General features: G+C 37.4%; 1 protein-coding gene across 16 annotated transcripts in view; it reads right to left on the bottom strand.

The window, feature by feature from the left end:
* Nucleotides 1-27,418, bottom strand: part of RBFOX1 (RNA binding fox-1 homolog 1) — a 1,263,570-nt gene that overhangs the window by 1,109,152 nt on the left and 127,000 nt on the right. For all 16 annotated transcript variants that reach the window (XM_026858910.1, XM_026858934.1, XM_026858919.1 and 13 more), the window contains exon 2: nt 8,837-8,896. In XM_026858910.1, coding sequence (XP_026714711.1) covers nt 8,837-8,896 — 60 coding nt within the window. The remainder of the gene's footprint in view (nt 1-8,836; nt 8,897-27,418) is intronic.

Genomic DNA, 27,418 nt, shown 5'->3' with positions numbered 1-27,418 from the left:
ATGCTCTGCGGAGAGCACATAAAGCCGTTCCCTTGAAAAGAAACTAGAGAAGCATCATTAGAAATTTTCCTGCCTATGGAAATTCTGTGATTTAAGTACTGTGCTGTCATATTGTGACTGTTTGTGTCATCTGTCACTGGGTGAAGGTTCACAGAGCAATCTCTCAAAGTTAAACTACCCCGCCAAGCTGCAACCCCCCAGCCCCGTTGCAGTTCTGCGGCTGTTTAACAGCCTGTGCTGGAAATACTTCCAGGGGGGTCAGGATGCTGTTTGTTAGTGGCTCTACAGAGGAAAGAGTCACTTAAACTCTGGTATTAGGAGAAATAATCTCACCATACTGTTATCTGGTGAGTTCTTTTCTGTCCATAGTTATATTTGATAGGTGTAAAAATTCAATAGAATAAAAAACATACTCCAAAAAATACTGATGGCAAACAGGTTAGCTGACCTTCTGCCTTTAAACACAATGTATTTCTGTGTGGGGTTTGATTGGGAACAGCAGAGCCCTTTTAGCCAGAAAACGGGAAATAAAAAAAACTGAAAATGTTTGCTTTGTATTACCTTCCAAGACTGTCTTGTCAAAGCACTCACTCTTCCCCCCCAATTAGCGTAAATAGCTATTATAATTTTATTGCTAAATAAAAAGACTATTTATAACCTTAAAATACCAGTACTACTTTCTGTATGAAAATATGAAAACAGTATAATTTGAATGAGAAAGGAAAAACTTGTTTTGTGAGCTCAAAAAGATAATTTGACTTTAGTTAACTTTAACTTTTACACCTGCACTCAAGCAATGAGCCGAGGGGTAAGATTAGCCACAGTATATGATGCTAACTGGAGTTCAATATTTATTACTTACCCAGTATTCTTTAGGAATTAATTTAAATGAGCAAACAGACATTGTGAATATTAGAACAGATTTTCAACATCACAGATATTTATGTCACTGGAGGTAACGGAGCAGTTCTTTAATTGTGAGGCAACAGGTTGCCAGTTTTTCCCCTAAGCATTGCTCTTCTACCCTGATGCTTTTTTATCTCAAAACTTTTATCTCGCTCACTCAGACTTAAACTTTGCAGGTTGGATTCAGTATAAGCTTGTCTTACCAGGATGTATTACTTCTCCAAGTGGGTAATTCTGCTTCTGGTGTCCAGTCTCATTGCACTGGGTTAAACCACGTTTTTTGAAAATCCTTTGTTAATCATTTTTGTTTCACTAGTTGCTTTTTTAAATATTCATTTTGGTTATAGATGTATTGCCGAATTGTAGGCAGTGAGTTTTCCAGCAATATTAGATTCATAATTCCATTACGCAAAAACGTTTCAAAAACTGGTATTTTAAGCTTTCTGGGAGATATTGTAAATGAACTTCACCGTTGCTGCTATTAGGGTGCTTATGGATCAGATTCCAGTCTCTGAAGTCCTAGTTCCTTGCATTCACTCCAGTGACTCACAGTTTGTTGGTACACTCATGAAGTGTTTTCTTAATGAACACTGAATAACAAACACCCACACTCTGGCACATTCACTTTGGGCCTCACAGGTTCTGGGTTTTTTCCCCTCTTTACTGGTGCTTTCACACATTTGTTTACCATATTTCAGATGCTTGAGGCCTTGATAACATCATTATAGAAATGTTTAATCAAACCCACAGTTTACTCTGACAATATTTGGCATTAGTAACAGCTATAACTCACTATAAACATCAAACTGGCAAGCTTACTCATGTGAGATTTTTCAGTGGCTTTTAAAGAATCAAAAAGTCATGTGGCATAAAACAGATATTTAGATACATGCTGCTGTAAATCTGAATTGTTCTACGATGACTTTTTATATACAAATAAGAGGAAATCGGCAAATTTCTGCCAACGTTATACATAAATTTAAAATAAAACAGTAGCAACATAGAAAACTTGTATATTCCCCAAGCAGGCAGAAGCCCTATTCAACTGAATGATCTAAAGAGAGAATTAAAGATACTAGAGATGCCCAAAAAAAAAAGATGTGCAGGTTCAAAACTTGTTTAGAGGAAAAAAAATCATAGGAAAAATGTTTATTGCAAGTGATTAGAGGCAAAAATGGATAGTTCTTTAACAAGCCATTATATCTAAATCATAAGTTGAAGAAATGTAGGTACATATTAAAGATTATGGCACATCTGCCTGTTCTTATAGGTTTATAATACCTGTTACTGGCCATATTAGAATAAAACATCAAGTATAACCATTGTCATGCTCTTAACAACACTCTCCATCTTACTAAGGCAGGAAATTACTGGTAGTTTTCTTCAGATGTAAATTGGAAAACACTGATGAGCAACATGCAGAATTTACAATTGCTTCAATTACTCTCATAAACCCTTCCTTTTAAGAAAATGTCAATACTACAAGATTGCTTTGGGGAGCTTATTTCTTTCTGCCTTCTTTTTAATACTGTTCTGCATTAAGTGGATTGTTCAGCTATTTCCTCAGAAGCAAATCTCTCTCTCAACATATACGCTTCCTTCGTAGCTCCTGTAGAACTGCATGGACAGTCAAGGGAAGGGCAGATCAATATTTTTAGAAGAAATCAAAAAGTGCCTCCCCTTATAAATAATAAAATTAAGAGTGTTTATTTTCAGCCATGTGGTCTTTAACCTAAATACATTCAGACTGCCAGAACCTCCAAATATGGTAACTGCAAATTAAATTGGTTTAATTTTTGCACATAATTTGTATTTGTCAAACTAATTTATGTGCAAAAACATATTATATGTGTCTGTTCAAACAGGTACACCACAAATCCGTATTCTGGGCCTGACAGATTACTGCTAAAATGTTAGCCTATTATGAAACGCTTTGATCTTTCTCAAGCGTTCCTGTGCTTCAGGTTAAGAACATCGCCAAGTTCTCTGTGACAGGAGGACATTTGTGACATCACTTCTCCAGTTTCTCACCTTTTCTGAAAAACGTAGTTAGTATAAGAATGTTCTGTTTTCTCTTAAGATGATGATTACGAGTAGTTTCACAGAGACGTAGCTGACATAGGTAGTGCACTTTGTTGACTGGAACTCTAAAGTGTCAAAATTATATCCTGTAAAACTTGGTATCATTTGACCCCGATAAAAGACACGGACATTTTCCTTGCACATTCACGTTAGTATGGCCAAGGGGACAGTGTTCACTACAGACTCTCAGGTAACCCACCATAAATATTATTTCTAGAAAAAAAATGAAACTATATCAGGCATTATTTTCCCAGGATGTAGTAAGACAGCATCATCCAAACCAGATTTCACTTTCTACAGGGAAACCAGATGTCTATTACCAGCAAAAGACACATACCATTCAACACAGTGTATTACTTAAATAGCAGGGACCTAATTTCAATTTCTGTCAAATTGATACTTTCCCAATTGAAGAAAATAACTGTCCTGACAAAGAACCCCAGACATTTTATGGACCTGATATTTCTAAGCAGCAACTGAATAAAACCAAAAATCTTTCTTTCATCCAATAAGGAACAGAAAAAAATATTCAAATACTCACAAGTTTTCAATTAATAAAATTCGATGAAACATTAAAATCTTCTATACTCAAAACAGCTACTCTACTACCAGTATTACACATATTCCGTGTTAGTTCAGAGTAAAACTGCTGGAATACTACTCCACCAAATTCACCAAGACACACGTTTTATGCTTACATAAAACCAGATGATTTGAGAGGCAGCAGTGGCAGTATTTGCCTTTGCAAAGGAAAACCAACGGCAAGCAAAGGAATCGAGTAGCAGTGCCCCACATTTCATGTAGCTGAAGTTGAATTTAGTGCAAAACGGTTATCCAGAAAAACAACTTCTGAGTAACATGATGGTTGAATTTCTCAACTGAAGTACAATCTTTGAATCCTAAAAAAAAAAATTTCTGTAAATCCAGATTGTGAACTACAATTTCCTACAAATTGTCACTAGATGGCATCTTGTCATCACACTTTAAATCTCAGTGTTCATCACTACTGTCACTCCCTGTGACAGAAAATACTAAACAGAAAGTGTCCTGATGAGATTTCAGTTTACTGTAATGCATAAAATCCTGGTTTGTTATGTAATACATATCCTAGTGGAATTCACCTCAAAAAATTGTAGGAAATTAATATTCATAAATTGGCACAACACATAAGTGATAACAGTTATTAAGGGGAGTTAAAAGGGGCTGGTGGGTGGGGTAGGATGTTTGGGGGGGTGTTCTAATTTGTATTTCTCATCCACTGAAATTCTCAAAAGGTTTTATTGATGGCTTTTAGAAGCATGTTTTCTGGGTTTGGGTTTGTTTTGTTTTTGTTTTTTTTTTTTTTAATTCTAGGGTTTGATACTTTACAAACACTGTTCATATGAATAGAATGCAAAAGAAAACTAAAGGAAATATTAAATGAACTATAAATACTTTTAATATTAATGATACATCGTTTTATTTGCCTCTAAAAGAATGATAAAAGCATCAAGATGACTGGTACGCAATGCTCATAATACAGCTAAATAGAATGTGTTTGACAGGCAGCTATACAATAGTTAGAATCTTACTTGTGCAAATATTTATGCAAATCAATAAATTTATTCATTTGCTTTCCAGGAGCACATTCCTGCAACTCCTAACTGAAAAGGAAGCCAAAGGAAAAGATTCGAAAGAAAAGCTTGACAAGGTTATCACATTCCCTTTAGTCTCCCTGGAATTATACAAGTAGAGAACTGCAGTATTACAGCCTCTCCGTTCCAGCTACAGGAGCACACTCCACCCAACAAAAAATTTAGTACTGCTAGCAGTGAGAAACGTCAACTTCTGCACAGCTTTTTTTTACAGCTTTCATGCAGACATGCTCTTTTCCTGTTCTTAATCTCTGTTTCCATATTCTTTGTGAGTAGGCAAGGCTAATCCCCGCACAAACATTCAGCAAGTTCTGCACCCAATTTAAGAACACACAAGTCACAACCTGATGGAAGAGGGTATCAATTCATTACAGGAGTTTGATTGTAAGAATAACTGGTTTGTCTTCATTTCATTTATCATTAAATAACATTTATAATTTGAGGGTTTTCTCTATAGAACCTATCACAGTAACACTATCTCATCTAAATGACATTGGAGTATTTTCAAGGAGACTATTTCCAATTAACAACCTCTAGCCACTGGGCCAACCCACCTGATGTGATAAAAACCCACAGCCATTTGCACTAATACTGAGCAATAAACACTGCAAACAAATGAAGATATAAGGAGTAAAAGTCAAGGTTCTTTAACTGCTTCTAACCTTTCATATCTGCTGTGGATTAGCACAGCAATAGATCTCACATGCCAGGATACTCAAAAACAGCCACACCTTGTGATATGAAACTTGACCAAAATCTTCCCACATTAGGCATCTCAGGTAAAATTTTGACCTCGTATCAAACTCAAGTCACATGCAGCAAAACCCATAAAATACTCTCAGATCCACATGATAGAGTTGTAAAGAATTTTTCTTATATTTTGCAGCAGCTCAATAGATTGGGTTGAGAATTCATAAAGAAATCATCAAGATTTTCCACAGATTCTTTTTTTTTTTCCTTAGATCATTTCTACAGTATGACTTCAGGTATCTGCACAACATACTTTCCCTTCTCCCCTGCGCAGACTCTCCTCCCACCCAACATATTATCCAAATGCTCTGTGATGATGCTTAGGGAGGACTTGTTTTTTCCTTCAATTCTGTGCTTTAAAAAAAAAATGCTGGAACAAGAATGCTGGTGCTAAGATATATTCCATTCAATAGAATACTAAAATTTGAAAGATATCCGCTTTTTTTTGCAAGTCATTATCTCCAGCTAATAGATATCTCTCCCAAAGCAGCAGTAGAGATGAGGCAACTTCAGGTAGCTAGCGCATTTCTATTCATATCACAGGCAGCAATTCTTGCAGCAATTTTATTTCTCAGCAAAAATCATTATTGTCCCTACTGAATTACCCTGGAGAGCCTTATTTTACTCCCAGTACCTTTTCTCAACATCTCTTGATTAAAAACAGTACATGATATTTGTTATCAAACATCAATATATAGACAAGAATTTGAGAAATGGAGACTGGGGGGAAAGCAAAGCCATTTTAGAAAGCATAAACCTTTAAATAAAGCAGGAATAAGATTTTAAGGTAGCCTAGGAGAAGAGTATGAAGCTGCAGGTAGAAGAGTACAGCACTTAGAGGAAGCCATAAGAAAAGAGACCAAAATGGCAGAATTCTAGCCCAAGATTCTAGATTCTGGCAGCTAGTCCTTTGACAGCTTCCTAAAGCTTCCGAATAGTCATTTCTTCAGTAATATTTCCTTAGCTCCACAGGTATAATATTGCCTGATGAGATTTAAGAACAAAAGAAAGGTTTTAAAAGGCACAATCACTCAGTTTAATGAAAACATCTTGAATTATTTAACAAACAATCTATTAAGGAGCTCTACCTATCAAGAAACGTGAACTTTGATAGGTCTGATTCACCACCGAGTCACCACTGTAGTTTTATATCCCTGTAACTCCAGCCATTTCAATAAAGTCTCAATTATGTAACACAGAAGTAAATTCAGTCTATGAGTTTCAACTGCATTAGACTTTCATATAGGATCTGTCACTAGGAGCACAAAAAGCAGCCAACAATTATTAAAAAAAAAAAAAAAAAAACAACCCACAACTGGAAATAAGCCTTTCAGGCTCTGGAACTGGGGCATTATTCAATAATTCATTCTCAGATCCATTTGAATTCTCTTCTGTCAACTCTTTTATTACCAGATTGTTCTATAAGCAATGATCTAGCAACACATTTGAAAAATATATGTATTCCTTCTCATCCATCACAACAAACAATTTCCCAAACAACAAAAGAGACAGTGTAATTTCAAGAGAAATAAGCTCAACTCTTATCACATTTTTTATGCCATGGTTATGTGGCATCAGAAATATCATGGAAAACATGAAACCATTTTCTGTTCCCATCACAACCCTCTTCAGTAGATGAAAATACACTGCTCAAATTGCCTTTATAACTCTTCCCCTCACCCAAAAATAAGCAAAAGAGCAATAATTAAAGGTCTAAGTTAGTGAGGCTTGAGCAAGACAAATGAAATCCTGTTTTTAAGGCAGTACTTTGAAGTGTGAGGACACTTTCTTACAGGAAACAGAAACCAACGATTAAATGATAAAGTTAAAAAAATTAGAACTTCCAGGTTAAGCTTGGCTAACCAATTCTGTAAAGACCCCATCTCCCTCCTCCCCCCCCCCCCAGAAGGGGGAGCTTTTCAATATAAAACTTGTTCTACACTTATAGCAGACCATCTATTTTAGAAAATACATTCAGCCAGAAAAACACTACCTCATTCTTCAAAAACATTCATTTTTAATGGACGCAAAACCTAATTTCAGTGCAAACATGAAACACGAAAAATTAAATTTCTAAAAATAAACCTTTACCTCCCACAACGCTATTTACAAGTTAACTTTTGACAAACTAACAGAAAGGCTCCAACTTTTCCATAGCTATTAAAGCTTTTGAAAGCACTTCTAGTGGGAAGAATATCAGTGTCAGTGCAGAAAGAATTCTGGAAAGAATATATTATTCCAAAATTTAGTATACAGGATAAAAAAGGATTCTGTCAAATAATTATCAGATAAATTAAAAATCTTTCGAATATATTTTGATCCATCAATATTTTTTTATATTTATGTTAATGTGACTAAGCAGTTTCCAAAGACTGATTTCAAACTGAAAAGAGTGTTCATTTGAAAAAAGCTCAACCACCTCCTCCTTCCAGGGAACTTCTTATGTTTAAGGTTCATGTTTAAAAATGCATTAATCACGCCTGCAAACAGGAGAAAAGGGTTTGCCAAACACTTGAAATACTGCGTATTATTCTGATGTAAATACACATTCCTACAACCTCAAGTCTGAGAGGATACAATTTAGATAATCAGAAGCAAAAATCCACCACAGAACCCAAAATGCCAAATGTGCCTAAAGTGACGTAATGTCAATAACTGGCATCATCCAAGCAGAGACACTTCAAAAGGCCTATGGCATAATATTAGTTTGTTAGAGAGACAAAAAAAAGATTGGATGGACTTGACTGCAACGAGTGATGAACTCTTAGTGACATCAAATGGAGTTGAATATCACCGGCTCTATTGTAAATGAAGCTTATAACACCTCAGCATAAACTTATTTTATGGTACACTTATTTCCTGTCAAGTGATAATGGAAAATGAAGGATAGGTGCGGTACAGAGACAGACTAGATTATTTCTATCCTTTAAGGCAGTATAAGGTAGTTCCTCTTGGTCCAGTCCCGCTCAGTTTTCAAGCAAACAGTGGCATTACTCTTGTGGACACTTTGGTCCTGCATGCCACTGAACTTGTCTATACTTTTGTTTTCTTTTTCTATATCGACCCTCAGTTGGGGACAGAATTGCAGGGGAGCTTGCAGGTGTAGCCCACCCTATAATTCATTAATATGCCGTCCTCTGCATTGCAGTTAGACACAGCCTGAAGCCCAGCCTGTATGTTAGTATGATACAGTTAGTAGCACACAAGATAGATTCACTGGGTTGTTAATGACCTCACATTCTATGACTCTAACCAGTTTTATTCAGTTGGGTAACACAGATCTTTGCTCTCCTATATATTCAAGTATTAAAGAGCATTTAAGCAAATTCAAGTACAGTCACTTCAAAAGCAGCAAGGTATCACACGTAAACACTGGCTGCAGTGATTGATGACTGAAACAATTTAAAAGAAGATCTAAACTCAGTTAGAGAATGTAATCTAGTCAGCAAAATGCTTCTACTTACTGGACCTTGAGGACTGTTGTTGGCACAAGAAACCAGAGTCATAACATCAGATTTATAGTCCTGAAAAGAAAGGAGAAAATAATTTTTTTAAAAAAAAATCAGATTAAACAGAATAGTTTGCACTTTACATAACAGGAATGAAGACCAATATTGAGCACCACTATAATGAGGCTCAGCAGAGTCATTATAAAACATTTGATTACAGAGATTTTCATTGCCATTCATCTTATGCATTAGATCCTCTTTACTACACACTTCTTTGGTTTTACTATCATGATCCCCAAGCAGGCTTGTGTTCTTATCCCTAATTCAGAAGGACGTGGGTGGGAAGGACAGGATGATGACACAGGTCCTGCTTTCAGAAGCTCAGTCAAGAGGTCCAGTACACTTCCTGAACTAGGTCTGCACAGCCTCGCCATGAAAAGTTTGGAAGACAGTTTCTCAGCTGCATGAAATTCTCTTGGCATCTTACAGAAAATGACTCTATATTCCCTTAGAAGGACCCTGCTTTATTTGCCTTCTTGGCAACAACCATATGATGTTGTTGCAAGCTGCTACAGCATAGCCTGCGCAGGCAGGCAAGGTTCACAGCTATGCTGGCTCGCCCTCCTTGCAGACAGGTCTACATTTGGGTACACCCTAAACCAATACCGAATTCCTAGTTTTCTATCCCTCTTGGACTTCTACATCCAAACTGGCATTCCACAAGTGTGGACACAAAGCAGTTTGTGGCTTGGGGCATATCTTCAAGAGTCTTTGCAGTTAGAGCTGAAGAGACCAGAATGTAGGCGGAAAAAAAAAAAAAAAAAAAAAAGAGAATAAGCTGACTATGCTGCTGTTAAAACACTACAGAAGCAAAGGCTTAGAGAGGTTTTTAAATAGGTGATGCAAGTGCCACAGTATCTAAATGCAGGCACAATAAATATAAGTGGAAAATTCAAGTCAGTAATTAATAGAACTATTTTTAAAGTGATATGTTAGAAAGCAGTTGGTATGCTAATTTTGTCTCTTCCCTAATGAATACAGCCATTACATTCCTATTTATATTTTGAAAAGGTCTCCCAGGGGTTGTCTCCTGTTGTCTTGCTTTTCCTGTCAATAAGATCAGGCTTCCACGTCAAAGTGAAGCTATGCAGTTCCTCCTAATGTTTGGCAATAAAAGCCTAAAAAGCTGAAATTGAGGTATGTCTGGCAAAGACAGAGTAACTGCTGTGAACTTTTTTTTTTTAAATTATTATTATTACTATTATTATTACTATTTTCAAGTGTGCTTCCAGACATTAAGCTTCTAGATCTTTTATTTATAGGAGATGTGCTGTGATCCAGTAGACAGAACATACTTCAGGAGTTGATAGTAATTCTCTGGTACTTCACTTCATGGCCTTTCTGCATCCCTGTTTACCCATTCATATATGGAGGACTATACCACTTTTACACCTTAAAAAAAGCTTAATATCTGTCAACTGTCTCAAAAGACAGCCCTTGCAGAAACACAGCAGCTTGAAACATACAACATTTGCCACTGACACATTAATTTACAGGCTCCAAAAAATTAACATCTCCAGCGGTATCAAAAACATTCTCGTTATTTTTCATTTTTCCTCCGTGTATTACAAGTCAAGTCACAAAAGGGCTGAGCATCCACTTAGCATACTAGTTCCTGAAAAGTATAAATAGACATATAGTTGCTCTCTGGCCAACTTAGCCATGGTATACATTGACTTCTTCATAGGAAACGCCAAGAAACAGACTTTACAAGACATATACAGATGCAAAACTACCATTAAAATCGTTTAACAGACGAATTCCTACAGTCTCATTTCATCCGTTCCCCACAAAGGAAAGCAGTCCCTTTCGTCCGCCGTGAGAAGCCACAAGCTCTCCAAGGTTGACATTAAACAAAACCACTAACCAAATCACCCTGTTTTCTAGCCTCCGCGTAGTTTAATAGCGCTTCCCCATCCTTACTGACTGCTGTATTACTGATAAGCTGTGCATTTTCTACCTTTTCAGGTATTTTTCATGTTTATCCATTTCACTCTGCTGCTTTCTTCTTTCCCTTCAGCTTAGCTACTCTACCTCATTGTTACCACCCCCAGTTCAGGCACCCCACAGCCATTTTACGGCTTCTGCTTTATGATGCACGTCATACAGACACAACGTACGCAGACATACAGCAGGATTGATGTTGTTCAACTATTTGTATTCAACACCTGTTACCTTCCACTCTGTCTTCTAATTAGCATGCTCTTCCTTGTTACAGAGCTATCATGCAGCAGGCTGCATGGCTGACCTTAGATCAGAGTTTCACAGTGCTTGGAAAGGGCACTGTAAGCATTCAAACCCCACACGCCAACCATTTTGCAGGAGTGTTGCTCTTGGGAAACACTCTAGGAAAGGCTGGCTGGCAGACATACAAAGATAATTTTATTCTGTACAATTCCTTTCCAGAAGACAATGCCCTGTGCTCCAAATAAAGATGCCATTTTAAACAGGTATTTTGAAAATGTATTTTTGGGGTTGCCCCCCTGCCAACTTACTTCCAAGAATTGCACAGCTCTGTGAACCAGTGACAAGTTAATAAACAGCTTGGGACCAATGTTGCGTATGGGACACCTACTTGGAAAGCTTGTGATGTGCTCCACACTTGCCACCTGTGATAATCCAGGGCACAGAACCAGAAAATAAAAACAAGATTAGCACAACTCCTCAAGCAAAGGTTATTTTCAGGGGAGCAGAGAATTCCAACAATAGTCCAAACTAATCTAAGCCTGTTAGGAGGAGCCTGAGTCCCTTCCCCATTAGAGCCAGAAGCTTGGCCTGGACAGGCTGGTATCTGCCAAACACCAATCTCCTCCTCTTGTATTACAAAGAATGAAATAATTGTTCGCTCACTACAGCTGCAATAATAGCATTCAGGTGCAGCTTTCTGATAGACAAAAGAGATTAATTCTTTACTCCCAGCCCCAGGATGATCATGACAATTTTCATCTACAAGACATTTTCCTATACACTAGTTCTGTATTTAAAACAAGCAAAAAATTGTTTTGTGGAGCTGAATTCACACTCATTTTCAAGTAATATGTCATAACAACATCTCATTAACATTCAGGTTATGCAAGGTATTATGCCACTGACAAATCCTCTACCTCTGCACTTCTCTTGGAGTTTACAGGAAATGGAAATTACATCACTTCAGCACTGCGGCATTCGCGGCAACACAGTAGAGAAAAGCTTTCTCCCTCCTCTAGAACTACACTTCATGCTCCTATCAGTGCCTTCTCCAGGTAATTTCTTTGTGTTCTCTCGTGTCCACAAACATTTGTATTTTAAGATGATTTCTGCTTGGTACTCAAAGGTGAAACTGCAACAACCCTTCTCAAGGTCTATTTTGTTATAAAGGGCAGCTGTGCTGTCTCCACATCAGGCTTTACAGAAGTTTCTTATGATTTCCTCTTCTATCCATCTGCCCTTCCAGAAATCATAAAATTGCATTAAAACGCTCCTTAAATTTTATATGGGGCACACCCTTCTCCCCAGCCCTCGAACTGAGTTTAGAGTAAATGTCAGCTTACAGACATTACTATCCATTCTTCTGCCTTTAATGGGAAAAATAAATTTTGGCAGTCTTTCCCCAGTGTTAAAAGTCTTAGCTACTCCCTGGGGACAGAAAGAATCAATGCAAGTAAGATCCATATTTTCTTTCTTGGAACACTACTACTTCCAGCAATTTATTTGACTGACTATGCCTCTATTACCATGTAAATTGTTTCAGGCTGCAGGAAAAAAAAGTATTAATCTCCCCTCAGTAAGTCATAAAATAAAGAAATCAATTTCAAGGTCAATTTAGTCTAAATAACACCTGCTGCCCTTTTTGTAACATGCAGACTCCTCTGAAACACTAAGTTGCTGTCCATAAAGGCATCAATATGCAATGTTTCACATAAATCAAGGTAACGTATGGTACAGTACAGCCTATTTTCAGCGTACCATCTGAAGTTTAAAAAAAGATTCCAAACAGGTCCCTTGTCATCATACATTTCCAGCATAAGCATGAGGCTTTATAACAGAAAACTAAAGCTAAGGAACTCTCTTCTATATAGGAGTCTGACTGCAAGAAGATTGTATCTCCTAAGGTTTGGGGGATATCGAGGGACTCTCAGCTCCATGCAGTATTTAGATCCACAAAGGGTGGGCCTCAAACCACAAACTTCATAGAGAGGGGGGAAAAAAAAAAAGTGGTAGACACAAGAAGTAATCTTTTCTTCTTCTAGTGGAAAGCAGAACGGAATGAAAAGGATTGGAAAGGAAATGCACTGATAGTGGGGTTTTTCCCCTCAAACCAAGAATTCAGGAAAATAAAACAACTTTCAACTTTCTCTCCTGCTTGCATGGAGGGAAAACTTTGACATGGAGATCCATTTTTCTTTTGGTTCAAAATAGTCCTATTTTTTCTTTTAAGTATACTTAATAGGTTTTCATGGTAGTAGAAGGCAGCATTTGATGATTCTATAGATCCTGTACACTCATGCATTGTTTCCTGAAACGTTTTCCTTGCACTCCGTTACCTGTCTGGACCATAACAGAAAAGCTACAAAACCCCAGGACCGGGTGCACTAGTGAACGTGCTTCTCCCCACTGTGGTAGTTGTTTCCCATAAGGTTAATACAAGTGGTTTTCCTTTCTCATGTACAATTCACAGCAGTGCTGGTACCTCTAAATGCAAAGTCCCCAACAGAGTAATTCTGAGCTGCCAGGTAATCAAGAAGGACAGTTATCCGGGACAAAAGTGGAGTTCAGGCAGGGGATTCTTTCACAAACAGCCAAGACATTCCAAGTCTTTGTAGCATCCATTAGGTTGTAAGAAACATGACAAGCCTGTCACATCTAAAAAGATGAAAGAGATTTTTGTTACAGCCTTTTTATTTCTTCCCCTGGGTCCCCCAGCAGAACACACTCTAGAAAATCAATAAGCAGCAAAAGTTCATTGAATGAAGCAAATACTTGGATATTCTGGAAAGGGGATTCCATAGTCTTGTAAGGCTTCTTTAATGAAGATAAAAATGTCTTGAAGGCTTTTGAAAATTGCTGAAAACATAAGGATGCGCAAGGCTGAGTAGACAGCAAATTGAAATCAGTTTATAGAATATTGTTTAACAGCAAGAGGCGTTTAAACCATGAACAGATTTCCTTCCCTAACAGAGACATGTATTACAGTTCTTCTCTAGAAGAAGGCGTCTCCCAAAGGTTTTTGCCAGGCACACGAAGAACGGTGCTCCTACCAGAGCACTGCAACGTTCTCCCTCTAGCAGCTGGGTGGTAAGTGGTGTCCGAGGCCTTGCCACATTTTACTGCAGAGGTGACACTGGCAATTATTGACAGGATTTTCACTTCCTATTCTACACAGCAGAAATACATTCTTACTGAACACAGAGAAAAAAAAAATAAAAGCAACTATGTTATTTAGAGCAGGGACTAAGTTAAAAGTCAGACAACACCATCGCTATTTCATAATCCATAATTAGCAATGGAATATGTATCCATTTTATATATAGTTTTTATCCATATTCAGCTTTATATTTAAGCTATCTGGCAGAACAAATTTCACTTGAGTTAATAAAAATATCATTTAATCAACTCTAATATTTATATATTTATAAAGTATACGATTCCCCTATGATACTATAGTAGTGAAAATGATCTTTAAAGAAAATAAAGAACGCTTCCCTTCTCCAGCAGATAGCACTCAGTGCATCAATCAAAGGTTACTTTAAAATTGAAAATATAAATTAACAGAACAATTTGTCATTTATTGGATATTGGAAAGTTTTATTTGTTGGATATAAGAAAATTTTTCGTTGTTGAAATCCATTGTCCTGAATCATATTTCATGTAAATGGTTGTGACAGAAGCTGCCAATATACTTACAGATTCAATGACTCAAGAAACAAATATGAGATTTACTAGAAGTGATAAGCATATTCATGTTATGTCGTGTAAAATTATACAAATATTCATTTTGCAGCTGAACGTGTCTAATAGCATGAGATTTCACAGTAGGAAAATAAAGAGAAGTCTGGAATGGCTATTCAAGAGCCCAAAAGATTAGAAACATAAGGAAAGAGTGAGGTTTTTAAAAACAGCGTGTTTGTTGAAGTTAAAGGAAACAGATATAACACTAACATTCTTCACTAAGAGAACTATCAGCCACTGGAATAATCTCCTCAGGGAAGTGGAGGATTCCCCAACGTTGGAGAGTTTTAAGGTTCAGCTGAACAGGGTGCCGGGCCATCTTGTCTAGACCGTGCTTTTGCCAAGAAATGTTGGACCAGATGATCCTTGAGGTCCCTTCCAGCCTGGGATTTTATGATATAATTCTAACATCAGAGATGCACGGCAGGAAAGAGTAACGTAAGAAATGAGAGGAACTTTTTTCAACAGGAAATTATCTTTTCTATATGCAAAAGCTTCTTTATGCCTTTTCTATAAGCAGAAGCTTCAAAATGCTGAACAATGAAGCCCTGGAGAGAATATGGGGAGATGTTGCTTGAAGATGAAGAATGTAACAATGTAAGAAGAAATCTAGAATATTCCTAACCACATCTGCTCAACTGAATTGTTAAGTATTTCCTAATCCTCCAATAGTCAGTGAAGTGGGTAAATTACTGCAGGATCTGCCGTGAAATCAAGTTGAAGGAAGAGACAAAACAACTCGAGAGTTAAATAAATACTCTCAAAATGTAATCACAAAGAAAAGCACTAAGATGAGGATGTCTGACATCGCTTATTTATCTCCTGAGTAGAATTACTTTAGGTTTACTGAGGCAGAAGCTTTCAGTAACCTACAAGTCTCTCAGGGACATTTATCTGGGAGTGTTAAAAGACAATCAAGAACAGAATCTGCAGAGTAATGATCATCATCACCAAGGTCTCACAGTTTGAAGAGTTCATCCTTGCACTGTAATAGCCAGTAAACATCCCCACATATCTTGGAAAATCAGTACTGCCCTTGGGTACAGGTAATAGTGATTGGTAGACCTCAAAGTACAACATTTCAGCTGAGTTCAGATAAGAAATAAAGTTTCTGTCTTTGTTGGAAGCTCAGAGAAACCCAGCTGGGTTGTAATTCTACTCAAAACAGGCTCATATAATGTCTTCAGTGACTCCTGGTTTGCAACAACTGAAAGAAAAAAAAATATTGTGCCAGAAATCTCACAGAAATATATCCCAGTGCACTCCATCCTTGAAACGTACCATCAGGAAATACTGAATTCATGAACTATCCAACAGTTTCATTAACTGAGTTTAAAGACAAAATATCAGACGTGGGGATGTATCCTGATTCCTCCCCTGCTGGGACATCATTTTTATCAATATTATTTTTAGATTTATTACTGCAGAGTGGTCTGCCTCCCTTATCACAGAAACAGAAAACACTATTTGTAGAAGATACTTTTAATGTGGCATCAGTTACGATGGCGCTACGCAAGATCTAATTTAATACCTAACTGGCATCAATAGCTGATAATGGCACAGCAGCAACGTTATGCTAATAGAGATGCATTTTAACTACTTTTCATTCTTCTACCCCAGAATGCTTAGACAAGTTATAGGGAAGTTTCTAGGACTAAGACTTCAGAAAATCATCAAATAAAAGTATCATTATTGTGTTACTAGGATCAATTACATAAATGTTTGAGGTTTACTCGTTTAAAATTAAATTGGCATCTTTTTATCACAAAATCAACCACTATCTACATGTAGTCTTTTTCTTAAAAAGACCAGAACATACTATTTTAAGTCTTTGATATATTAGATACAGGCCTGTTATATGTTCAGTACTTCTGCCTAAATATGCCTGGGCAGAAATACCAAAACGCGTGTGTTGGGCCAACAGTATAAAATTTCCTTTGTATGGACTGCTGTGACTCTGTCGTGACAGAGTCTTGACTCAAAGTATTTCACTCTTGTGGAAAATCAGAAGTTTATACTAAGGCTAAATGATGGCTACACACCCCTCTCTGCTTTAAATGACCTTAGGGAACAGTCGACCACTCCCCAGGTAAATACCCTGTAGGATCAGATAGCTTTCAAAAGCATTTTCTTTTTTTCTTCCTGCTAATAGCAATACCGTGCCATGGACTCTGTATCCATGACTTTTAAATTATAAGGACTGATCAAGATTCTAAATATTAACATGTTAGACCATGTGCCATGATATTTGATATAAAACCTTCCCTCATCTCCTATCAGAGCAGGATGCTGTGCACTGCCCATGCCTTGGGTAGTTTCTCCTAAGAGCATTTTAACCTTAAGTTTGCTTTCTTCAGGAAAAAAAAAAAATTAAGTTATGTACCACCTGTTATTTGTTAATATAACTATAGTAACTGTTCTCTGAAAGCAGTTTTGATGCACAGCTGCAATTACAAACCACCTTCTGCTCTGAACACTTCCTGGTTTAGCACAGATTTCTTGCAGGACTGGTAGAAAACTATACAGTTACGTATTTCAATTTTTGTTAGACTACTGTTATTCACGTTATTTTTCACAAAGGTTGATGAGGCCTGGAATAATAGGAGATTTCTTCTTTTTATTGAAGAAATACATATAAATGCAAACAAAAGTGAGGAATCAATTCAAAATCTAGGATAGCCCTCCAATAAATAAAGGAAAATGAAAAATCAGCTATTACAAGCTCATATAGCCCTGGCAAGATAGCACTTCTAGCCCTGTGTTCCTTTCTGTCAGTATAATATAAGGAATGCTCTATCAGTTGGAACTGGATTACAGAAAAAGATCCAATTTAAGAATACATGACATGAGAACTGAGGGCAATTTAAAATTTGTATATTTAAGAAAAATATATCTATACAGCTTGCAAAATATCATACTTTGCACAGGATGTTTATGAAGGCATACAAGCTATGAAATTATGTAGATAGTGCTAACATGCTACAGTACACGTCAGTTTAAGAGAACCGGCAGTAAAAATATGGTAACACTAGAAAAGAAAGTCAACAAGAAGCAGATGCTCTGCACAAGTACTGTAACATGCACAAAGGATAGAACTTGAGGCAAAATCCTTGTATGGCTTCTCCACCACCAACTCCCTCCTGCCTGCCATTGGGTTAAGCCTCTTTCCATGAAACATTATCACACTTTGCTACAAAGCACCCAGCAGCAGACACTACAAACCCATACTTCTCACCAGTCTGATTACAGGAATTCCTGTGTTCTGTTGCTCAAAGGAAAAATATTCACCTACCAGTCGCATATAGCAAGTTCTACCTTGCGTACCATGACACAAGTTCCACAGGCTTCTCCTGGGGCTCCCAGCACTGAAACCCTTACAGCACCGACAACCCTTTCGTATTCCCTCTGCTGCAGTGCACAGTAGCCATCCTAGACTCCAGACACAAACCAGTCCTGACTTCAGGGCACCATTAACTTTCAAATATTAGATTCGCTCTACAAGACAAAAACTTTTACAGTTTCTGTTCAGCATCATACATTTCTGAGATTGACTGCCTTTTTTTTTGAGAGAGAGAGAGAGAAAAAAACCCTTGACTTTACTACAGGTGGATCTGCAAATGAAATTATACCAAGATACCAAGTAAATTTCAACATTTGCTTGGCTTTAATAAACCAAACTGAATATAATGCCAATGCATTACTGCCAACACATGGAAACATGGAACGAAAGAGAAGGAAACATCAACCCACAGTTTCTACCAGTCAGTCTGCACAAAGCGTGAACTGAACATTCACATCCGAGTGTTCATGCACACGTTATGACAGGGCACAAGTCAAGCTGCACAAGCTACTCTTACATTTCTTTCCAGATGAGTATATGCTTCAGCATGATTATTTGGCATGTCGCTTCCTTCAGCAGGGAACCAAACTTTGCTCAGGCTTGAAATTCACTGTTGGACAGGACAACACTGTGACTTCCAGTTGTCGCAGGTATCTCTGGTTCTGCAGACCCACAGGAAAAAGTCACATTCAGAGCCACAGTTCCAGATGAAATATATTTTTTATACCACATGTACTGCTTGTCCAAAAGTCACTCCACTACCAGGAGGTAGACTGAAGCAGCCAAGGCTGACTCCTGGTGTTCTGATCTGTTTCAAACACAGACCCAGTTCCCTGGCTCCTTACTAAGCTGAATGTACACAGAAAGTTACTCTACCTGGGAACTGTTCTGTTATCTGAGGCTTACCTACCCTTAAATTAAGAATCACTGGATTATAAATCAAAGGACATGTAGTTAAGAGAAAATTCTAGCAATATTAGAGCTCACAGTTTGGCAGAAGTACTGACTGTACCCATGAGGAAAGCATACTGATTAAAATGTACACAGAGCCAGAAAAACTTAATGTACCAAAGAAAACAATTTTCTTTACATGTAATGAAGTTTCCAATAAGTTAACAACGGCAGCCAGGTTATAAATAACATTTTCTGTAATAAAGGTTGGATTTTTCTTGCTGCATGTCCAGCCCTCTACAGAGAAACGCTGGATTTTGGCATGTTTCGTATTTTGGCCTTTACTCTCACTCTTCGGCCATTTCAGCATAGGAATCAATGGAAAAGAGATTATTGTTTTAAGGAATCCTGCATGCAGATTGTGAGATTTGATACTAGAAGCCATAATGCCCCTTTGTATTGAGCAAGCAGCGCTGATACGCACTGAAACTGTCCTATATCCTGTATTCACAGTACAGCTGCCTGAAGGTGTAAATATGAATTTAATGCCAAGCCTACATTACATTTTTTACCAGCACAGCTACATGTTTGAATCACCTAGGGCTGTGGAGAGACTAGCTGTACCTTACCAGCTCTACTTTCACTGGAGGGAAGGTTGAGCTGTGAAATCAGTCAACAATCCTCATCTTGTATTATGCACTGATCTCCTGCACGGTTGAGGGAGGGAGTGGGAATGTAGAACAGATAAAACCTGCTCAACTGAGTCCCCAACAGAACATGAAGACTACTGCTGGGAAGCTGGTACACCCATAATGGTTGCTCCCTATTCTCCCAGGTTCAAACAGAAGATGATGGCAAAATGCTGGTCAGAACTGCTCTACCCCTGCACTTTTAAACCCCTAGAGCCTTTTCCAGACCTTTAATCACAGAATTGAGAATCACTATGAAAATAGGAGGTGGTTTGGGTTTTTTTCATTTAGAATAATTTTTTCAGGATGAAGACTTACTGTTGTGTTTCAGTGGTTTATCTCTGAAATTGCTTGGCAATACAACGTACAGCTTTTATTAAAAAAAAAAAAAAAAAAAATCATGAGAGCAGCAGTCCAAAGAAAGTGTTAATAAGCCATTTATAAACATGGAGGTTTTCCTCCTCTCAGATTAAACCACCAAAAACCTCAAATAAGGCCCAGTTCAACAATTTCAAAGGGTCAGATGTTGGCTTCACTGTCATTTCATTTTTCCCCTGGATCTTCATCTTTTTTAAACAGCAGCTATATTTATGCTTGGAAATAGCAAGAAGTGAATCTTCTTCCCAGAGCATTTTGTGCTTGCTTGCCAAGTCATACTGTGAATCTGCTTAACTAGAATTTACAAGTCAATTGATACAGTGGTTACATCTGACACACATCAGTCATCCCATCCTGCTGATGGACGAGGCAAGCTGTCTGCAAAATGCATTGTCAGTTTTTAAGGCATTGCCTTAACCAAACAGAAATGGGCTAACAGCAACGCCAAGTTGTCACTCTAGATTTATCAACAAGAGGGAATAATTTTTAGGAAAATAATAATAAGCCCTCCTCACAATACTAATGCTAAATGACCTGAAAAACTTTCCTAAGGGACTGAAGCCATAGAACAAAGTTTCATTTTATCTTCATAGATCTGACAGCTCAATTTCCCAAGTTCCCGGGGACTTTCAGCAGTGCCGAACAGAGGCAGTAACAAATGTCAGTGTTTACTCAGATCTCTTTGTTAAAGCTCTCTGTACTCAGCAGTCTCTTTAATAACACTCTTTAGGCACAGGCAAAGCATGCTCTGCATAAAGCAATAGGGAGTGACTCAGCAGAGTGTGTCTATTATGTTTAAACAAGATGGAATTACTGTATTTAACTAACATATGTTGAAGGTTTTCTAATGTGAATTCAAACTCCTCAGCTCAATGTGACCATAAATTATCATTTGAAATACGTTATAAAACTCTTCAGATTCAGTCATTTGCCACAAGCTCTCCCTAATTCCACACACTGACTCTAGAAGCAAAGGATTGTTCCTTCTGTGCAGGAGTTTGGAGTAAATCTTCAAAGCCACCAGATGTGGACTAACGTCCCCCAGATTCTTTTTAAAAAAAAGCCCTCTTCAGCATCATCCCTACAGACATGGTTTGCAATGACAAATGGTACAATGGGTCAAACTGTCACCTGTTGTAATCCACGTCCCCCTCTTGTGTGCATCCACCAGCTGGATCTTGTTACTTGTGTCATGAGGTTGTGCACATATGAAAACAGGGGAAGGGCTTTCAGTTCTACCACGAGAAAAATAAAGGAAAATACAGACATACAGTAAACAAGTCATAAGCACGGCATCAAGGGACAATTCTGTCCAGTGTTTATTCTCATTACCCTTTTGCCTCCAAACCTATTTCACACCTTCCTAGTTGAAGGAAAATTTAGAGACACAGGTATTTTCCTTTCCTCCAGCAGAACACCAAAGAATTAGCATTTGCCTTTCAATAGACTGATGTACTATTTCTTACTTCCAGTGTCGGTGGCACAGACCACAGTTGAGGTAGGTAACATTGATTTTTCCCATAGAGAGTCTCATAACTAACGTGTGACAGCCCTAACAATGACAGCAAATGCCTCAGTGAAACCATCTGAGGTAGCTGTAATCCTTCTGTGCTACGTGATTATTTCCATGTGAGAACTGAATAGAAAAAAAATCATGTGGGATATTACCCTCTGAGTGAAGACTGCACTTTTCAAACTGTTGTACCCACAGGCTTAGCTCTGCATTTTCATTCCACATGCTCACTGGTAGTGCTCTGCTGTACTCAAGTCACCCAACCCATCCAAACCAATTTCCTTCCATGCTGATGTCGGATGACAAGAATCTCAAGGTAATAAATGACAAATCTGGTCAATTCTTTAGTAACTCAACTCAGTCTTCTATAGAATATCAGAAAAGGAAAACAAATTTCAGTTTTGGGGTGGGTTTTTGCTGTTTTATCATCTGGTTGAGGGTTTCTTTTCATAATAATATGGTACAGTGTAGGAAATTTTGACAGCATCTCTCACTTCCCTCCTGAAATACATGATTCTTGTAACTGCTCTACCTATCTTCATCCATTTTGCAAATTTATCTTGATATGTAGGAAGTCATTATATCACTTCTACTGACCAGAGGAGATTTCTGTCACTGTAATACCAACAGAACCATAAAGGTTTGAAACTGCCTGGGCTGAGCCCTTTTTCGTTGGTACAGATGCTTTTTCGGCAGTACAATCGATAGATATTGTTAGTTCAGCTAACAGTTTTATGTACCAAGCAATTAAATATCAAGTACACAATGAACAGGGAGGTATTTTTATTCTACATCCAGCTCATGTTTACACAGATTCACCGTAGCCAATGATATGAAAGCAATTGTCAGGATCAGTGATTTATTCTCAAGCATTAACTTCACCTATAATTTTGTACTAGTACTTAGTCAGGTGCCCTGACTAAATGGTTCTTTAGGGTTTTTTTTGAATTGCATACATTTTCTTCTTCAGGAAGGAGAAACGTTGTCTTTGAAAGGCCTACTGACATTGCATCTACGTATTGTTACTTATATATTTAAATTTCATCAGGTATGCAAAAATCTCCAGTTTTCAACATATACATATTAATATTTCTATTTAACCTATTAAAGTATTGCTTAAATATCCACTGTCACTATAAATATTAAATTTATCTGATTTGATATCAGTTTCAAATACAAAAATATGTCCTTTTTTAAAAAAAGTATGTTTGCAAACAGTTCAGATCTTGCACTGGACATTCAGATAAAGAAAAACCAAAATAATGACTTGAGAAGGTACTTGGGAAAAAGTGTACTGCACTTCTTTCTTGCCTTCTTTCCATCAAAAGCTGCTGACAAATTCTAATCTTTTCAATCCTTGGTATAAAATACTCAATTTTATCAAATTTAACATAAACATGGTCTATGTTCTCTTATTATATACACTGAACTCGACAGGTAAAGTGGCTAACTTCTGCCTTACAACTAAAAATCTGAATCCATCTTGATCTGAATTAGGGGACACTAACTAGCAATCTAGAAATAAGTGTTACCTGTAGATATGAACAAATTTATGTGGTGATGATAGAAGTGAGCAAATCACTGTGGGTTCAGAATTATTCATTAAGAAACAAAAAAATCATACACGTGTCTAATCCCACACACCCCTCAGACACTTTCTCCGCTCTCAATTTTTTTTCAGGCCACAATTATGCCTCCTCTGTAAGACAAGGCTACGCTTCTGCTTGGTGCTTCAACCTGACCTAATGAAAACATTTTCAGAACAAGGAAAAAACCCACACATTAAGATTCACATCTATAGTTTGAAACACTTGATCTACAGAAGGGAAAATATTAAAGGGATGTAGTAAAGAGGAGAGGATACAAATAACTACACTTTATAGGTGCGTTCCAACGAAATGATGGCAGTTAAGTTCTTCCACAACTAAAAAAAGAACATTTTTACCTTTATATTTTGGAGAGGGCTTAAGTCTGATTTACACATTGTCTTAAAAATGCCTCTATTCCATTAAACAGAAGCATTTGTTATGGACATAAAACAAAGAAGTGAAACCATTTTTAATATTCACTTATTGCATGATACGGGATGTGGTAAGATATGCTACCAAATACACTAAAAGCCATATCTATATGATGTAGAAGCAGCTTTCCCACATTGTTTTGCATATATTTCAAACCAAAAGGTGAATTACCAAATTTAAACTACCATATAATTTTACCACATCCAAATATTCCTCGATTCCTTGTTTGGCAACAAGAGATCAACAAAGACAACAGGCAGATGCAGGAAGATAAAGCATCAGGTTCAACTTGATACGTGGTCAGAGCCTCCAGTTCCACAGCAAAATAAGAAAGAGATTTCACTTCAGGTTTTAAGTCTATGAATATACAATACATAGTAGCAAACCCAAACCCCTATTTCAAACTAGGAATTAAACTCTAGAGCTAAGTCCTACCTTATAGCTAGAAATTAAAAGCCCACCTAACTGTCAGTACATACCCCTAGAACAGCTGTGATGTCTCTGTCTAGCTCTTAGGGAAAACCCAAACTGTTTGGTTTTTTTTTTTAACTGATAATTCATTTACACTGTGCTGAATATCCTCAGCATTGTCCTTGTATGATTATAATTAAAGTCAGGCCATCTTATTAAACCTGCTTAATGGGAAACAACAATGCCCAAGATTGAACCAGATCCAAATCCTTGCAGATCACAAATAATCATGTTCCCGGTTAAGATACTTCTCTAGATATCAGCGCTGCTGATGAACGCAGCTCTGTTTTCAAGGACTGTCTCTCCACTTTCAAGTACAGCAATCACAATGCTTTCTTTTTTCTGTTTGCCAACTGCAACCCAAGACACTGCCTCACATTTTCTCGCAGCTAAGATAAAGATGATGCATTGCAGCTTCAGAGTTGATGCTGGCAGGGTGGGGTGTGGAATAACCACAACGCTCCAGAAGTTCACAAGTTTTTGTGTGGGGCAAGCAGGATGGTTACACACCAGGAACAGCAGGCTCCACGAGGCAGTGACAGCGAGAATTGCGGTATCAGAGAGAGATGATGTGGCAAGGATGCGTTCGCTTCGAAATGACATGTCCGAGTAATGCATGGTCTCAAGACTCAAACCATAAAGCTCAGGGCAGTCTTCTGATTGAAAAGAGGTCCTCAAGGATAATTAGAGGTAGCCTTCAGATTGTAGACAACCAGACTTCAACAAAAGCAATCTGTTTGGCTGACAGCTCACCATAACAATTTTTCTCATAATTGATTGTCTGAGGTTTTCAAAATTTAGCTGTAAATTACAGATTCTAAGGTGGTTAACAGCAATGCAACTGGGCAGCAGGAATTTCTGCAACTAGTTTAATCAATTAGAGATTTATTTATTTATTTATTTTTTAATTTAAAAAGAAATCAGGCTTTTGAATTTCCAACTCAAGACTTGACATTTAATGAAAATAAGTAACCAAGAAAATATCTGGAGGCTTTACTGCCCATTTGAAACGATGTGTTTGATAAACTATTTTCATTTGATAATGCATTTGGCCAAGAACTTTTTCCAAACACTAGTACATCCAAAAAGGGAGAGAAAGAGGGTGAAAGGTAAGAGAATATAGAAAAAAGGAAACAAGCAGTGGAGACAGAGCAGTAAGACAATGAATTGACTTTAAAAAGCAGGATTTAAAACAACTCATACCACAGAGCCATCCATCTAAGCTCTTTTTAAAAGCCTTCAGTTATGAAAATTTCACTTTCCCAAGTCATTTATTCCTGTGCTTAATTTTAACCTTTCAGTTAGAAAGCTTTTTTTAATGCCAGATCTAGATCTCTTTTGCTACAATTTAAACCCATTACCAATTGCTCTTTTGTCTGTGGATCTGCATTACTATCATTACCTTAATCTCTGCAGCAGCCTTTTGTGCATGCAAAGACGACTAGTACAGCTTCATGCATTTTTCTCTTCCTTAGGCTAAGCTACTCTCACTTTTCCAACCTTAATTCACAGACAAGCAATACATAAAAGAGTTATTATTTTACATGTTTAAGTAGGAGATAGCATATCAGGAATAGAAGTTGAGCCAGAACACAATGCTACTGTTTGAATGTGGAAGGTTTTTAATTTGTTGACAATTTTTGAAAGTGGCATTGCACCTGAACTATTTGGATTTACGTACAGGTGTATATATGCCACATATATACAGACATCTTTGCTTTTGTGATATTTTAAGCATGGGTTGATCAAACATTTAAGGGTTTCCATAGCTATCTGTTTTTAAACATGTGCACATCTAGCCAAGCCAGCCCTCTGAACTAGAGGTGTGTTCCTGACTGCAATTTCCATTTCAAAGTTTAGGTTTATTCAGCTTCCAGAAGCTGGTTAATTTATTCAAGTCTAGAAAGCACAACTACAGATGGCAGCTTCTGGCTCCAGCACCAAACTCCCAATTGCAATTCCCTTCAGATGCAGAGTTTTCATTTGGCCCATAATACCAGACAGCTGTGAAATTTAGAATCTAGTGAGTCTTTCAGATTATAAACTCACAAAGCATGTATTTAATCTCAGCTCTGTACTTTGAGATTCTGGATGTGTTCGTGTGTCTGGGATCTCTGAACAACAGCGATTCTATTAATGAAGGACACAGGAAAATAAGCTTTCTGCATGTTCCAGTGTCAAGTTCCTCATGCCCTTCCCTCCCAACAGATAAGCGCTGCTGCTGATGTAGCTGGGAATATACTCACCCAGGTGCTAGTAGTGTTTTTATTTGTAGAAATAACTCTTTAAACGTAATGAACAACTAAAGACAGCAAAGAGCAAACACATTATTTGTCCTTTTTTTGCTTTCAACTCAGAAATAGCAACCCAGCAGGAGAAATACTTGACTCAAATGAGCTAATGAGAAGACTCTTCCTCTATAATGAGATCTGGAGAAGTCTGTACTTGCATTAGCTTCAGTGTTTTATTCATAGTATCTGTACTACTCTGTTATTTGAACTCTATATACACCTAACCTATACCTACAGATTTTAATTTATCAACACCACCATTCCTGAAGTTTTATCATGGAAGAGCGGTCAGATGTTGGACATTAGGGCTGGCAATTACATGATGAGAATTCTTAACCCACTCCTTTTAAAACCTGGTCAACTTTGCAAAGTGGGAGAGATAAAAGTCACTAGAGAATTCAAACAGAAAAATAAATCAGGGAACTAAAAGGAAATATACTTCCAAATTATGTATTGGCTTTCCTAATGAATTGTTTTTCCAGACCAACAAAAATAGACATATTAAGTACTAGAGTCAGTGGTGTCTTACAGCTATTCACTTACAGCTGTGAATATCAAACATATTTTAAGCTTATATCCATTAGCAACAAACAGTTTGAGGGAAAAAATAAGTCCTTCAAGTTATCCGTGCCATAACAAAACAATTCTTTTGTTTCATAAAGAAACTTTTGATCTATTTAGTCATTAGGTATCCTTGTTAATCAAGGAAAATATTTCTTTGGTTAGAACTGAAGACCAGAAATTTCTCCCACTCAATATCTAGTTTTCTTTTCTGGGTTCAAGTGTCTTTCAAGCCACAAAATACTGTCTCAGTAAGCCCAAGCAGCAGCACTGTCCTATTGCAAGTCACCTAAGGATTGACTGCAGAATTATCCTTCATACAGCAGCAATACACAGCAGCCTCTACATGGAAATCAGGGCTCCACTGTGCTTGGCATCAATACTTGTCTTGGATAATGTAAGCACAAAGGGAAACTGGCAGTAGGTAGAAAAATGAGGTTGGGAAAACAATGAA

Source organism: Athene cunicularia, assembly GCF_003259725.1.
Source record: "Athene cunicularia isolate RWA chromosome 14 unlocalized genomic scaffold, athCun1 chr14_part1, whole genome shotgun sequence".
NCBI lineage: Eukaryota > Metazoa > Chordata > Aves > Strigiformes > Strigidae > Athene > Athene cunicularia.
The sequence above is the reverse complement of the archived record's forward strand: the minus strand, read 5'-3'. Positions and strand labels throughout refer to the sequence as shown.